This window comes from Necator americanus, chromosome III, assembly GCF_031761385.1.
Source record: "Necator americanus strain Aroian chromosome III, whole genome shotgun sequence".
NCBI lineage: Eukaryota > Metazoa > Nematoda > Chromadorea > Rhabditida > Ancylostomatidae > Necator > Necator americanus.
Window position 1 is genome coordinate 38,279,583 of NC_087373.1, and position 15,617 is coordinate 38,295,199.

The 15,617-nt window shown below is 37.3% G+C and overlaps 1 protein-coding gene across 2 annotated transcripts in view; it reads right to left on the bottom strand.

Moving 5' to 3' along the window:
• RB195_012267 (uncharacterized protein) overlaps positions 1 to 15,617 on the bottom strand; it is a gene marked incomplete at both ends in the record, with an annotated part of 28,692 nt that overhangs the window by 5,093 nt on the left and 7,982 nt on the right. For both annotated transcript variants that reach the window (XM_064194045.1, XM_064194044.1), the window contains 6 exons: positions 85 to 255; positions 3,722 to 3,850; positions 6,235 to 6,357; positions 8,376 to 8,549; positions 8,633 to 8,735; positions 10,725 to 10,822. In XM_064194045.1, the coding sequence (XP_064051627.1) occupies positions 85 to 255; positions 3,722 to 3,850; positions 6,235 to 6,357; positions 8,376 to 8,549; positions 8,633 to 8,735; positions 10,725 to 10,822 (798 nt within the window). Of the gene's footprint in view, positions 1 to 84; positions 256 to 3,721; positions 3,851 to 6,234; positions 6,358 to 8,375; positions 8,550 to 8,632; positions 8,736 to 10,724; positions 10,823 to 15,617 lie in introns of those variants that run through there.

Genomic DNA, 15,617 nt, shown 5'->3' on the forward strand with positions numbered 1-15,617 from the left:
AACAAACAAACAATAAAAAAAACAACAACAACAAAGCGACAATATAAACTAAAAACTCGAACGGTTAGTGAGTCAAAAACGTACCTCAGGTGGTAAAAGTTGAGCGAGTTGTGCTTGTTGCAACAAACCCGGTTGTAACAGAGCGGCCAACTGCTGCTGTTGTGCTGCGGCAGCAGCGGCCGCCGAACTCGCAACTAACAACGAGTTAAAGGTCGGCTTCGGTCGATACGGTAACGTGGCGCCTTTAGGTGGAGCCTTAAACCAATGGATATTGATTGATATTCTCAACGAGAGTTCAGAGACCGTATCCAGTGAAATTCTTCCACTTGGATACAAACGCGCTCCAGCGGAAAAATGTCGTCTTGGTCGGTTGGACACATTGTCACTCAGTAAAAGTCCCGAAATGTGAGTCAAACGCATCGCACGCCACGGAAATACTCGTTTTAGTTCCGGGAATATTTCCGGGAGCAAATGGTTAGGTCCCGAAGCGAAGTGTCGTCCCGTTGCACTACGTTTGCGTCAACAAAACCAACCTATTAATATTGGATACCATGAAGAGGAAAAAAAAAGAAAGGAAAAAAGAAGTGATGCCGATGGTTTCGTTTTCATCGTGTTTATTCTAACAAAGACAAATATATACGGGCTCTTGACCGAGTAAAGGTAAACAATAGAAGTGTACGGTCCGTTTTTCAATTATTTGACAGAAAACTTCAAAAACAGCTCCTAAGTGAAAATTTCACTGATTCTTATTTCTTGATACAAGGTATAGAAGCCGAACAGAGTCCTGGAAAATACCTCCGAGGCCCGATATATCCGATATATTTGCGTTCTTTGGGAGGATAAATAAGATGGAAGCGTGGCCATCTGGCGTGACTGGCGTGACTCCTTTTTCATTGTCGTGCTACCAAATATCATTAGATCACTTTCTTGACTCCGCAAACTTGGTGAAACGCCAATTCGCTGTGGGACCTAGCCGTTTGTTTCTAGAAGCATTTCGCGCCCTTCCGCAATAAAACAACAGGAAATGTATTTTCGCGCGTATGATTTGTGTGAGGGCTCAGTAGGCCCCTATTTCTTGAAGTAAACAATCAAATCAATCGGGGCCCTAACGTCTAAGCATTAGTCTTAGAGGATCTATGACATGTAAACTTAGGTTACTAAGAAAAAAAAGTAATGTGTCTTAGCAGGGCACATTTTTCCGTTAGAGCACGTTTATTCAACTGGAAAAAATTTACTGGATACGAACTCGGAAGTGAGTAACAAACCGAAAATGGTACCAACTACCAAGAAAACGGACCTAGCTAAATAAAATACTGGACGTTTGTGGAAAAGATGATCTTTTCGAGGAGAATCTTATCAGAATCTCCCTAGTAAAGCAAGATCAGTGATAATTATTGGAGTGACGGGTTATTATTGGAGCAATTTTGCCCTTCTAGTGTAGATATTACGGCATTGTTGCGCACATTGCGTCACGGTGCGTTTACGGATTACTCTGCCCGGATCCAGGTAATTTAAACTAGCCGTATAAGCTCGAGCTTTATTCGTTGTGAACTCTGGCATTGTTGAATCTTGGGAAATTACAGTTTTTCAACTAATTATCTATTTTCATGTTAAAGTGCTATTGTATTTGTACTGTAAGTACTGTTACACAGCCTAATCATGAAAATTTCATAATTAGACTAGTTTTTATTTAAATATTTCTATTTTGTTTTTTTATTTATTATATTTTATTATTACAATATTATTTTTATTATTTTATTTTCATTATATTATTAAATTATATGACTTTTTATTTTTATTTGCTTTTTTTGAATTATTTTTTAATTCTATTTTTTTTCTTGTATTTTTTAAACAAAATTAATTACCAGGTGTACCTGACTGAATGAAGTTTTCCTACGCATTTGCGATTCGAAACGGTACCAGTTTGGTGTTGCCGCTATTCAGGGTACGGTATGACAGTGCCAGGTACGGGATACGGTACCTCTGCAGCGTGCGTGTGTGATTTCCTGTGGGTCCCTTGAATCTGCATTGAGGCCACAAAACCATAGAGCTTCGCAGACGGCAAAACATCGCTGATTTTCGCATACTAACTAGAAAACCAAAACTTTCTCACGAGTCTTAGCATATCTTAGCATCCTTGAGAAGTCCTAAGGGTATATTCATCGGATGGTGCCGTGCTCTTCAGGCACCCTACTAAAAGCTGGATATTTTCATATTCTCGTGAGAAATTCGTTATGCAACTTTTATTTTTTGCTTTGCGAAACGCAACCTTTCAAGGTCCCTCCTCATTCGCTACCGACGAATGTCACCGTTAATCTCAGCTCAGCGCTCGCTTCACCACCGCTCCCCGGCGCAACCACGGCCGGCAAGTGGTCCTGAAGAGGTTGAAATTGGCAGAAAGCTTCGGCCAGCCACGATGCCGAATAGAATTACGCACGCAGAAATGTCGGACGAGATTACCACCGTCGTGTCTCGGGACGACCGCTTCATAATGGACAGCGTGGCCGAGTGAATTAGCGCGAATGTTGGAAGAGAATTGGGAGAGAATCAGAGAAGATCGAAAAACTCATTACTCTTACATTTTCAAATCTCGATTCTCAATGTTTTCAACTAACAGAGAAAAAAACGAGAAAAGTCAATAAACTGGCAGCGAATACGCTGCAAAAGTGCGAAAAACATAGATTTTAAGGGAAATGCACCCTTTACATTGAAAAAAAGCAAATTACAAAAAAGTAGCAAAGCGAAAATTGGTAGAGAATCAGGATAGATCGAAAAACGCAGTACTATTAAAATTTCAAAATTCGCTTCTCAATATTCTCAAGTAACGGAGAAAAAACGAGAAAAATTAATAAAGCGGTAGTGAACACGTCACAGAAGTGCGAAAAACATGGGTTTTAAGGGAAATACATCCTTTATATAAAAAAAATAAAGTACAAAAAATAGCAAAGCAATAATAATAATAATAATAGTAATAATATATAATAATAGCCTTCATATAAACACTGCTACAAAAATCGAGAAAAAACTGAAATGTTAACTATTCTGAAGAAAGTATATTCGTACAAAACTACTGCTCAGTTTTTGAATGAATTTTCTGCATCTGCATCACTCGTCTACGCGTCGTATCGATATGGATATTTATTGATCCAAATGCAGAGAATATCGATAAACAAATCGATATTTTCTGCACTTGGATCAATAAATTAGAATTGCTCCAAGTTATTTCTACGAGAGGTCATTGGTAAATTTACGTGTGCTTAAATAGGGATAACTTTATGAAATGGTGTAAACTGAGATGGAATCATTCAAAATTTCCCTCAAACTTCGCAAAATAAATAAATAATATGTAACAAGTTAAATAAATAAATAATAAGTGAAATTGCACGAGAACTGATCTCCGTCGATGTTTTTAGGCCTTAATGAATTGAGGTAGTGACTGCGAAGCAGGAAGGACCCTTAACTTCATGATGTTGAGAATTTCATAAACCGGAGAGCTTTAGCGGGGACGAGTTTTCGCTTTAGCGATGACAAATCAAAATAATACTATGTTAGTGTGCACTTGTACAGGATTTCCAAGAACGTTTTATGGGAGTTTCTTGAAGAATGTTTTTCCTAGTATCCTTAGTCGCGAAGAGGTCCAGAGGTTCTTATGAAATTCTCAATAATTTCGCAGAAATTGCAGATTTTTTTTTCCAGGAATACAATAAATCTGAACCCTTACCTCTAGTAGTATTTGACATACTTGTCCCATACATAGATTTATAGCGTCCGCCGTACCGGATACGGTAACAGCTCGTTCCGTCGATTGTGGCAACATTTCGGATGCTACTTGAATCGATGCACCTGTTGCCTGAAATAAGAACTTTGTTGCTTCGGTTACCACCGACAACAACAACAACAAAACAAAAGGAGGATTTTGACTGCCTAGTAACCATTTTTATAGCTTGACAACTATTTTCCAATTTGTATGTACACGTATAAAATTTCTATTGAGAATAGAATAGAAGTCCCTGTCGTTTCCATTTGAAAAAAAAAAGAAAAAAAAAGAAAAATTCAAAGAAACTCTTGTAAACTCAAGAAAGCTAGCTTGAAATTTATCTCACCTTCCCATAATTATTTTTATCTATAATCTTATATCTATTATAATCTATTTATTCTTTTATTATCTCTATTTTTTCTTCTGAACTTTTACATCCAATTATCCGAAGTTGTAGCTGATCGTATGATTTTTTTTTACAATTTTCGCATTTCGTATCTTATGAGAATTAGATTATTCATCATCATTATTATTATTTTCTATTTTTTCTCCAAAAAAAAATAGAATTTCCGGAAAATCTAATCCCCCCGTGAGACCATGTCCACTGCAATGATCTTCTCTCTGGATTTTTGCAAGCGCTGTAACAACTAAAATCTATATCAAACGAGCATAATTCCAGTTTATGAGGAAGTGATGGAGGAACATGTGCAGTTCCATGTGTTCCATCAGTTTAAAACAAATTTTCTTATTGATTGTAAAAACTTCCTAGAAATGCACATCATGCAGCAAATGTCCAGAAATTTCCACCAAATTTTCTTCTGGTATGAAAATATGGATTCACTTAAATTTTTGGAAAATTAGTAAAAAAAACAAAGGCAGGTCTTTTATGTGAAGAAAATTTATGGTCTTTTATGTCATCTATTTTCAATGTTGATTTTGTTGATGCTGATCATCAGACTTTGAAATTAGCCACACAATATCTCTGGATTATCGAAAAAAAAATCTTCATCGGCGAACTTTCCATGGAAATTTCTTATCCTGTAGCGGAATTTCACTGTTTTTCCTTTTCGGATATTCAGAACATCCTCGCATTGAGGTCACAGCTTTTAGTATAGCTTCAGATTCCAGAAAATTCTATGTCGATCAATACTAGGTCAGCTTCCCTCAACGGAACCCCTTCTTCCCAGTTAAAAAAACTGTGGAAACGTCGAATCAATCCCCGAAAAAAAATCTCAGTTCTGAAAATCCTATGGAAATTTCCGTGCGTTGCCTGCGATAAGCGAGAGCCTACGTCACATCTACAGTCTCCCGCGTACTTTAATAAATGTCTAATTGCACGCAGCCAAAAGAGAAAAAATCCCGTTATCTGATAAGGGTTTTCCATCACAAAAAAAAGCAAAATACTGTACTGGACACAAAGAGGACAGAAGAACTATCAGCAGTTTGCTGATAAAGTAACATTACCGTTGGTTAGAAATAATTCTGTTCGGGTTTCCTTTATAATTTTGTCGCAGAGCAACCAAATAAGGAATTTTTCCAAAAATTTCAGTTACAAATTCCATAAATATTAACTGTAGCCGTGTTCTATTTGGATCTAAGTCAGTTCAGTGGATCCTTAAAGCATATGGGGGTTCAGAAGCCAAAGGAGCTGTTTGGTCGCCGAATAACCATACCAGGTTTGGGAACAACGAGCCAAAATTATCAGATACCGTATCCGAGCCATCTAATCGCTTTAGCTTAAATTTAACTCCAATAAAAAAATCCATAAACTCTCTCTGCCAGATACCGTACTCAAGCCATCAAGCAACTTTTTCCCTACATCTTATGCCCCTTAAAATTAAATTTTCACTCAAATTTGCGCCTATCCTTTATAACCAACCATAGAGATCAGTATGACTATCAATTAGGAACTTTAAATTTTTTAAATCAAATTTTTTTCTCTTTTTCTTTTTCTTTTTTTTAGGAAGTCATCGATTCCGCCAGTTCTCCTTCATGTTAAAAGCAATGGTATTATTGGAGATTTGAAAAAGAAAGGAGACAAATTTTAAAAAAATATGTCAGATTTTTGAGCATCATCATAAACGCTTTGTTCGCCAATAACCCCGAATTTCCCAGAAAATTCTGGACCCCTGAGCCAGTTTCTCTTCTTCTTTCTCTTCTTCGCCGTACTTTTTCCTCAAGTTCTCTTCAGGATGGAACGTCACACCGCCGATGTTCCGCGCCCACTTTTTAACACGAGCATCAACATCGTCGTCTTCGTCCTTCTGCTGCGTGGTTTCCTCCGCGGTTCACATTCAAACAAACCCTTATTCATAAAGTACACTTCCTTCAGTGTAAATCCTGTCATCATCTATTCGTTCATGCATTTCCGGACGAACCAGAGAGAAAGAGAGAGAGAAAAAAAAGAACGCACGATGACAAATCCAGAAAACTCGTACGTACAAATACACTACCACAATCCCCGAAAATACCGTTACCTCTCGAATCTCCTTAATTTTTGAACCGCTTTTTCCTATAAGTGAACCACATTGAGTAGCCGGTACGATTAGTCGCATTGTGATTGGTGGTTTTGGTACCGAATTCGGCAAAGCTCGCATATCCTGAAATACGGACTGACAGACAGAAAGTAAACGTAAGTAAAATAAAGTAAAATAAAAGTAGGCAACAAGAACGGATGCCAAGAAATTTTGCAATGACGATCTTTCGTGGATAATTTTGCAATGAATTTTTGAGAAAAAAAAAGTTAAAAGTTTGAACTAGAGTAGTAATCTTTGAGAAATACATCGTCAATGCCTATTCGTTCGCGTAAATCCAGAGAAAAAAAAAGAAAAAGAACAAAAGAAGCAAAACGAAGAGAAAAAACCAGGTTGTATTGTAGTTTTGTTCATGTTTTCGTGGAAAAATATGGGCTTTTCTCCTTTCTATGAGCTAATTAAGCTGGTCTTACCATGAAAATATGAATTTTTTAAAAAAACTGAACCATAAATATATAACTGAGACGAAAAAGGGTTTAGCTTAGTTCCTCCGAAGAGTACCATGAGATGTTTACGTGTTCAAAAGATACGTTTTGAAGGACAACAAAGAAAAACGAGGAACAAATGATGGGATACGGTTATATGCAAAGCGAATCCTCTAAAAAAATAAATGAATCCTCTAAAAGTCCGGAACTATGACCCAAATTTCGAGGGAGCTCTCTAAATAAATGAAAGGATTTTTTATTCTAAAGAAGTGATAGAAGAAACAATATATTACATGGATTAGAAGCCGAACTTTCCATAATATGAAAAATTTCCATGAAAATTTGACAAATTTACTAAGCTTCTAGGATGAAGGGAAAATCTTCTAAGCTTATCGGATAAACAGAAATTTCGAGAATTTTTCGGATGATGGGTATATAGGATTCCATAAATTAACTAAAACTCCAGAATGAATGGGAAATCTTCAGGAAAAATTTTCACAACCTCATAACTTGAATAGGTTGATGGAAAAATATTATTGAGGATTAGGGAAATTTCCCAAATTTCTTCCTGATACTAGAGGTTACTGAGGAGATGCAGGGACTACGAAGTCTCTTATTTTTTGGTTTTCACTCAATTGGTTCGTTTCTTTTTCCTTTTTTCGTAGAATCGAATCCGCTAGTGCTGAACATGTCTTATTAACAACGCAAGCAGACCGTATATCTATCATTTTCCCGGAAAAAATGACATCTGGCAAGTCTTTGATCCAAAAAAATGGATGGATCCAAAAAAAAAAAACTTTTTTCTTCCAAAGAAACTACATGCTATCATTTGTTACTGATCGTATCTATGATCATCTGCGTCGTTTGTCTGAGGAAATATTCAGGAAAAAAAAGTTTTTTTTTCAAGAGAGAAATGTGATGTTTTCTTTTATCTTCTTCATATTGCATAAATATCCTTCAATAATTGCGCTTTACAAGAGAAATTCCAAGAAATTTCCCTGCTCTGCGCTTTTTTCTATGAAGCTCTTCGCATTTCCCAAAGCTGATCGTTTCTTTTCAATCAAGTTCCCTGTTTCTGGGAGCTGTATCTGCTTGGATCGCCGACAAACGACGACCACGACGACGACGGAGAGGAGACGATCCCATTCCCAGCGCTGCGTTTACCCACACGTCCGGCAGATCCATCGCTCGACAAAACCACTAACATAACGAGGATCGTCGTCGTCGGCCATGCGTTGACCATCTGGCAACTTTGGCGGCGAAATGCCGCTGATGTCTACGGCTTATGTTAAAGTTCATAAGCAAAGTTTTCCTCATTGCTAGGATTTTTCTATTGCTAGCACAAGAGAAGCGGCGGGGTGATGTCCCTTCTGCCATCGTGAATTAAGCGCAAGCGGAATGGGACCTGAACCGATGAGACGACATTTGATCCGAGGTTTGCTCGAAATCCGAGCCTCTCTGTGTCTCTGGGTGTGTGTGTGTGTGGTTCAGGATATTGATGAATAAAAGAGGGAAGCGAAAAGCTAGCGCATACAATACATAAAAACCTGTCTTCAATGCTATTCCTAGCCGTCTACCCTGCCTGATACCGTAACCATTGGCAAGAACATCATTCGACATATACATAAAAAATTTCTATTCCATCTTTGATCTACTCACCTCTTCAAATTTATTCGAGATCATCGCAAATGCTTTATTGATCGTCGATAAACTCCCGGTAATAGTAACTATTCGTTCCGGACATGAACCATCGGAAATATTGATTTTTGCGCCCGAATCTTCTCGAATCCGTTTAATTTGATCCCCACGTTTACCGATTATACTTCCAACTTCCTACAAAATACGCACGTGATTTTCATTTCGGAAAGAAAATCTTAAGAAAGGCAACGATTATTGATTAATAGAAATTGACCGACTTTTCCCTGCATGAGTAGTCGAATTGTGAGCAGAATATTCATATTTGGCGCCGCACCAGGTGAACTCGATGAGGACGGATCAGCTGAGTGATCCGAAGCGTTACTGGAAATGTGGATATAGCATGTGAACCTTTAAAATCTCTCTGAAAAAATTTCTCTGAAAACTAAAAAGAGAAAAAAAAACTCCAATCCACCAATTCTAAACGGTAGACAGGCACACGACGTCACAATCATTGCCTTAGATAATCGTGCGATAATAACCAAGAATGAATAACGCCTGGTTCCGCCCTCCTATATGGTCGTGATGGCGCACTCCTTTTTCTTTTTGTAACAAATTTTGTTTACTTTTCTGCGGGTTTTTCAGGATGGTTCCAAGTATTTGTTAGAATGGCACTTTTCTTATTGAAATATTTACGGAAATGTAATCGTTAGAACCGTAGAATAAAGTTTTGAATGTGTTCAACTCTTATCATCTACAGAAAACGTTAAGCGAATCCCAGCTTGTTGTAGGATCCGCTTGCGGTAGATCCGATGGCATCCTGAACTTTTCTGTTTTTCCTTATTTTGAAACTGGGCTTTCCTCGATAGGCAAAGTGGTTCAAGCAAAACAAGAAGAGAATCTACGACAGTGTTTGGCAAGGAGTACTTTTTGTTGTAGAAATATATCGAAGGAGACCACCACTAAAAAAGTCATCGGAAGACTCATAGAATAATATTTTACAGGTATTTAATATTGATTATTCCACCCAAAAAAAAAAAAAAAAAAAAAAAAAAAGTACGCGACAAGAGCAGCGAAGAAAAATCGCATTTTTCTCGTTTTTTGAGTACTAGATGGCGTTACAATCGTTATCTTAGGGAAGCCAGGGAATCCCTCCTCGTCGTCGGATTTACTTGCGGTACAACCGACGACAATCAGGGACAGCTGCAGTTCTCTGACGGTCTAAATTCTAAAACTAGAAAAATATTTTATCAAAGGAAAAATACATTCCCTATTTTAAAACTGAAAAAATATTCTCGCCGGAAAAACGTAACGGTCCTAAAAAAGAGAGTTCGCTACTTAACAGCGCACTGATACAATCACGAACCTCAATATGTCGATTATTTCCTAAAACTCTTAAGTTCTAAAAAGCACACCTAGATAAAGACTTAAAAAAGATTCTAAAAAATGACTCGTGCCTCTGAAGCTCTTTCCGGGGATGAGATCTTTCCGGGGAGAGTAATTTTTTTCAAATTAGTACTACAGTATTCAGAAAACAACATAGTAAGAGAATTTTGTGAAGTGAAGCCTTCAAGAATTTTTCTTAAGCTATATTTCAAAAACTCAGACACAAAAATGGAAAGGAGGAATGTGAAAATCCTCTATTTTTGAATACATTAGCAGTTTATGTAAATCAGATCCAACACAATGGAAAACTGGTCCCAATGTATTATATATGATAGTAGTATTGGGACCAGTTTTCTCACACTATAAAAGTCACGCTTAGTGTTTGTCCGGTGCTGCAAAATAAAGAAAAACACGGTCTGAGCTTCTTAGAATCTTTTAGTCGAACGATTCCTCAACACAAATAGTAATAGTACGGAAAAAAACAAGGTAGGGAACAATTTTCGCACATTGTTATCCTATGAGACTCATTTATTGCACAAAATAGGTTTCTGGAACTATGCTTTCTAAAAAAGTAGAAAAAAGTTCGATAGAATTTTCCTCCAAAGAATTTAGAAAGTTTCATCGGTCAGGAAAAAGGAATCATGTGCAGAGAAATTTTCGCGCTTTTGTGTTAAGATACATCATATTTCTAAAAAAAATCATTGGGGAGAAAAAGTTAAGACGTCTTTGAGGATTCCTCACCGTGCAGTGAACTAGAGGTCCAAGCTGATTTTTTAAAGCTGTTTGTTAGAATTTTTTTTCGAAGAAAGAAAAGCACCGCCTCAGACACAAAAAAGGATAACGCTACCCGGAAAGTGCAGAACACTTATCGGTCCTATATTTAGGAATGAATAAGATAGGATAAGATTTAGGGTCCCGTCGAAGGTTCTGTCCAGTTGGACAAACGGATACCGTAACTGCAACCGAGAAAACACAGTAGTCACCTACCCATTGTAAGCTTTCGTCGACATCGAACCGTTTGCGTACGCTGAGGTGGGCAATCCCATACCGTAATGTACATATGACCCGTTCAGCAAAGGATCCATCTGTAAACGTGAAACGATTGAGTGCGAACGAATGGTGGAGAGGAAGAGAAAAAAAGAAATTCTAACGAGGGGAAAAAAAAAGATATTCTGGCGACAATAAGTACATCTGAGATAACGCAGTTAACGAGCGATCAATCTATTCTACTATAGGGAGTACTGTAACAAGTGACTGAGGTTAGGTGAGAAAACGAGGCCGGAGAGCCGGAGAGCTCACGGATGGCACGGACACGGGCCGCTAGGTGTCCCGAACCGGAAAAAGATGCTTGTTGGTGTTGCAAAATTTACTGCGACCTGGCATCGATCAGTCCAGGTTTTTCGGGTTTCTTTCCCCTTACGCAGAGGTTCCTGAGTGAAATTTTAGACCTCAGCTTGTAAAGTACGCCCGCCACTGGGCTAAGCACGCGGACAACTAATCAATTGGCGTCACTAAAAAAACCGGAGGAGAGAGAGTAGACTGGATAATTTGTTATAGATAGACGAACGCAGGTGAATGAATTAATGCATGTTTTATGACACCTGTACGAACTACTAAATAAATACACCCGCTACTATAAAAGTTAAATTCGTGGAAATAATTACACCACAAAAAAAAACGAAAAAAAACGGAGAAATGAGGGATGACGAGAAAAATCCTCATAGCGGCAAGGAAATTTCCAGGATGGAATTTCATAAAATTAACAAAACTCCAGAAAAAAATCATTTATTGTGGCCGCGGAAAAAAAAATCGCTGGACAGAATAAAATAGATGAAAAACAAGGCAAGAATTAGCAACGAATAGCGCCCTGAATTTAAATATGAGAAAAAGATTGAATATGAGACAATTAATTACTTATTATTATTATTATAAATTTTCATCCTTACAATTATTTTTAAAATTTTTAAAATTGGTATTTCAAATTAAATTAATGCCTATTTTTTGTTATTTTATTTTAACCGTTTTTCCTTTATTTTCTAAATTTTTATTATATTATTTATTTATTTCTATTTTTCATTTGTTTTTCATTATTATATTTTTTAGTATTTTATTTTTTCCAAAAAAAAAAATCCCTCCCGAAAAAACCACTACTAACTTGATAATCAAGCATATCAATAAACGTCAGATCCTACAAACACATGGCTTTTACCCATCAGTCATTATTCGGAAAAACCGCAGCACATCTGCGAAAAAAAAAATCCGGAATGGCGTGCTTTACGGTCTCATCACGTGTATATTACGATAGAATGCTTTGAAAAGAAAGGAGCTGTAAAGCAGTTTTCCCTTTAACAGTAATTTTCCCACAGTTTTTCCTATCTTGCAAGCTATACATCACCGCAGGAGAAAAAATTCCTGTGAAGCGACGATTTGAAATTTTTTAGGGAAGAAAAATTTTGCGTACAGCAACAAATTTGACTAGGAGTTACTCTTATCAGACTCTAATATTCACAGAAAAAAAGGAAAAAAAGAAAATTAATTTCGACAAGGAAATGCAAATGTACATAATGAGGAACATGAGGAAGCGAGGGGTGTGAGCTGAAAAAAAGCATTTCGAAGGAAAATCCAGAGAAATTTTTCCAGAATCTTTCAGGAATGAATGAAAACGAGGAGCGAGCTTGGCGGTTATGTACTCATGTTCCTATAATTCGAAGCCGGACGACGAGAATGCCATTAAAACAACATATAGTCGAGAAATTCCCGACGCAAACGCCATAAATCATTCCGGCCCCTTATGCTCATTTAACATCTCTAAACGATCCTTAATCCTCAAAATATTCAAATAAGATACGAATGCGAATATAAGCGGCAGCACGGATGATATCCGTCAATACTCCATAATGACAGAAATTAATCGAGCAGAAAAAGTAAAATACTATAGGAAAATATCGAAGCAGAAAGAATTTCTAGAGATGATTTTCATGGAAGTTCGTGGATATTCAGAGTTCTGCCAGTGTCATCAAAGAGAAAAGAGTGAAGAAGGTGCCAGAAAAAGGAGAAAACTAGAAAAAAAAAACTCAGAAAAACCAAGTTTACAGAAGTGTTCTGTTCATGCGGCTGTGCTGCGCGAGTTCCGCAGAACAAACCACGGCGCGGACTAAATCTTTCCGATCCTTCCTTCTCGTATTCCAAAAGACAAATAGCGTTAAAAAACCAGAAATAAATTCATACCGGACGCCAGAATAGCTCCATTAGTTAACAAAGGCAAGCAAAAAGCTTTCTTCACTCCCTAAATCACAAGAATCCCTGATTTCGGACTAAAGAAAAGAAGTGCGGATGAGAATCGAAGGACGGATGGATTCTCTTAAATAAATTTTCCGAGAGAATATTTTCCAAGAGAGGGCGATACGCAGCGGAATCCGGCGAAAACAGCTCGAAGTACGCCGAAAAAATGAGTTTATTACGTTAAGTGGAGAAAAACGAGGAAACTTTTTCAGTTCTAGCGGAGCAGCTTTTGTAGATTTATTATAATCATCACAACGTTTTCACAACGCTAAGTAGCAGAAGCAGGAGCAGCAGCAGCGGCGGCAGCAGCAGGTGGGCACAGCGAGCGCGCAGCGTTCGGGAACTTTGACGAGCACACGACCGACCGAACGGACAAACGAACGAACGAACATGAACCACACCGGAGAAAGCAAAGGCAGCACATACACACGGACGGACGAAAAGCATGCTGAACTCATCGATTGCAGCTTAGGCATCCTGAGAAATTCACCGACTCACTGACACTGACTTTGAAAATCTGGCATCGATGCAAATTATAAATTCTTAAATTCTTAGGCGCATAGTTCCCTCGGCATTCTAGAACAGAGAACGTCTTCAGAAAACCTGAGCAAAAAAAAAATCAGGAAAACAGAAAAAAGCGTCAAAAAATCGAGAACAGTGGGCGCATTTGTTGACCGCCCTGACGTCAACCAGCAGTAGTTGTTGTTTAATATTTGGACGTGACCAGAAAAAGTAAACCATTCACGCTTGCCGATCCATCCGAGCAACAGAGATGGCCAACCAAAGTTAGTTGCGGCCAGAGCAGGTGGTGTCATTCGAAAAAGAAAAAGAACAACTACTGAGAGAAGAGAAAAAAAACTGTTCGTTCAGCTTGTGAAACGATGAGGCAACCCGAAATAAGAAGAGACTGAAGAGAAACGAGCGAGGAAATGACAGAAAAATAGGAAAAAGCTAGGCAGCTGTTGCGATCTTCGTGACACAGTAACAAGGAAAACATAGACTTCCCCCAAAAAAGAAGGAACACTGCCACTGCTGCCGATGTCGTTACTATTGCGGATTGATGTAATCAATTTTTTTTCCAATACAAGTGAACTTTTTTCGAGTGAATGAAGATTTTTGTGCGAGAAAATCAGAGGCGTACTTACGTACAGTAATCAAGTACTTGCTCTTTTGCTAATTTCGTACACACGTCGATCTTCGGTACGACCGTCTTACGACGATGCTGATGTTTAGCCGTGAGCGCTTAGTGTGAATTCTCTACTCCTTTATAGTTTATTTACTGGTAGCTCTTACAGATTTTCTTTCTTTTTTTAGCTGAGCTTTTTTCTTTTCTGAGTGAATAAAAAGTAAATTCTAACATAAAGGAAAATCTGTAGGAGCGTCTAGTGAATCCACTACAAGTAGAGAATCCACTAAGCGGTAGGCCGTAAGCGTAGCATCGTTGTCGTAAGACGGACGTATCGACGAGCGTGTGTGCGGATGTATGTGAATTAAACAGAAAAAAATAACAAGTAAATAAGCAGAAAAAAACAAGTGACTGCTGTTCCCTGTAGGTGTACATCAATTCGCCTGATCAATTTCTCTCAGAAATTTCTCATTTACTCATACAAAAAAAAAACTCGTTAGGAAAAAAATAATTACATCAATTTGGTCAGTTGTAGCAAGAGTGACAACAGCGGCAGAAAAAAAAAATGAAAAGCGCGCCACCCAGTAAGAAAATACAGCAGAAAAAAGCGAAATAGTGACTGGCTGAGCCTTCCAAGTGGAAAATCTGACTACAAAAAAAAATTAATAGAATTAAAAAAGGACTATTAAGGAAACTAATAAAATTAAGAAATTGAGGATTAAAAAAGTAACAAATTCAAAGCATCAGAATCAAAATTACGGAACTACAAGTAGAAGTAGAAAAATTCTTGAGAAAAGGCGGAACTAAGCTCGAAAAAAGTCCCATACAACCAGGACAGACGGTTTCTTTCTTTTTTCATTTTCATTCATTCGAAACCAAACAGGATTTATCGTGGTTCTAGCTGTTTTCCCCCGCATTTATGATCAGCCTAACCAGTTTGTTTCCGGAAAATCGGACGAGTTGTGCTCTTCCGTAATTCAATCGGATCGGCAGAGAAACGGAATGAAATGTATTGAAAGGGAACAGGTGGGCCAGATTTTTTTAGGCAAAAGATCTAACACCAGATTTGCTCCTGTAGACAAAATAATTAAATTTATTTAATTATTTTATCTACAGAAACGAAATTTAAATTATTTAAAATAAATTATAGACCGCAAATAAGAGACAAACGAGTAGTACGTATATGTAGTATAGGAGTATATGTATGAAAACTTAAAATTCAATTTAAAAACTAAATTAAAAAGAAGAAAATTTAAAAAGTATAGAGCTAAAGTAAGATTGAAAACTAAAAAATTAGAGTCCTATCACTATATTTAAATTCAAATTTTTCACTTACAATATTTAAATTTTATATAAGCACTTTGTGTAACACTATACTTAAAATAATACATATTTATTCCGTATAACACAACCATACATTATTTATCTTTATTTGTTCTACATATTTATTATTAATTAAATAATAATTTATT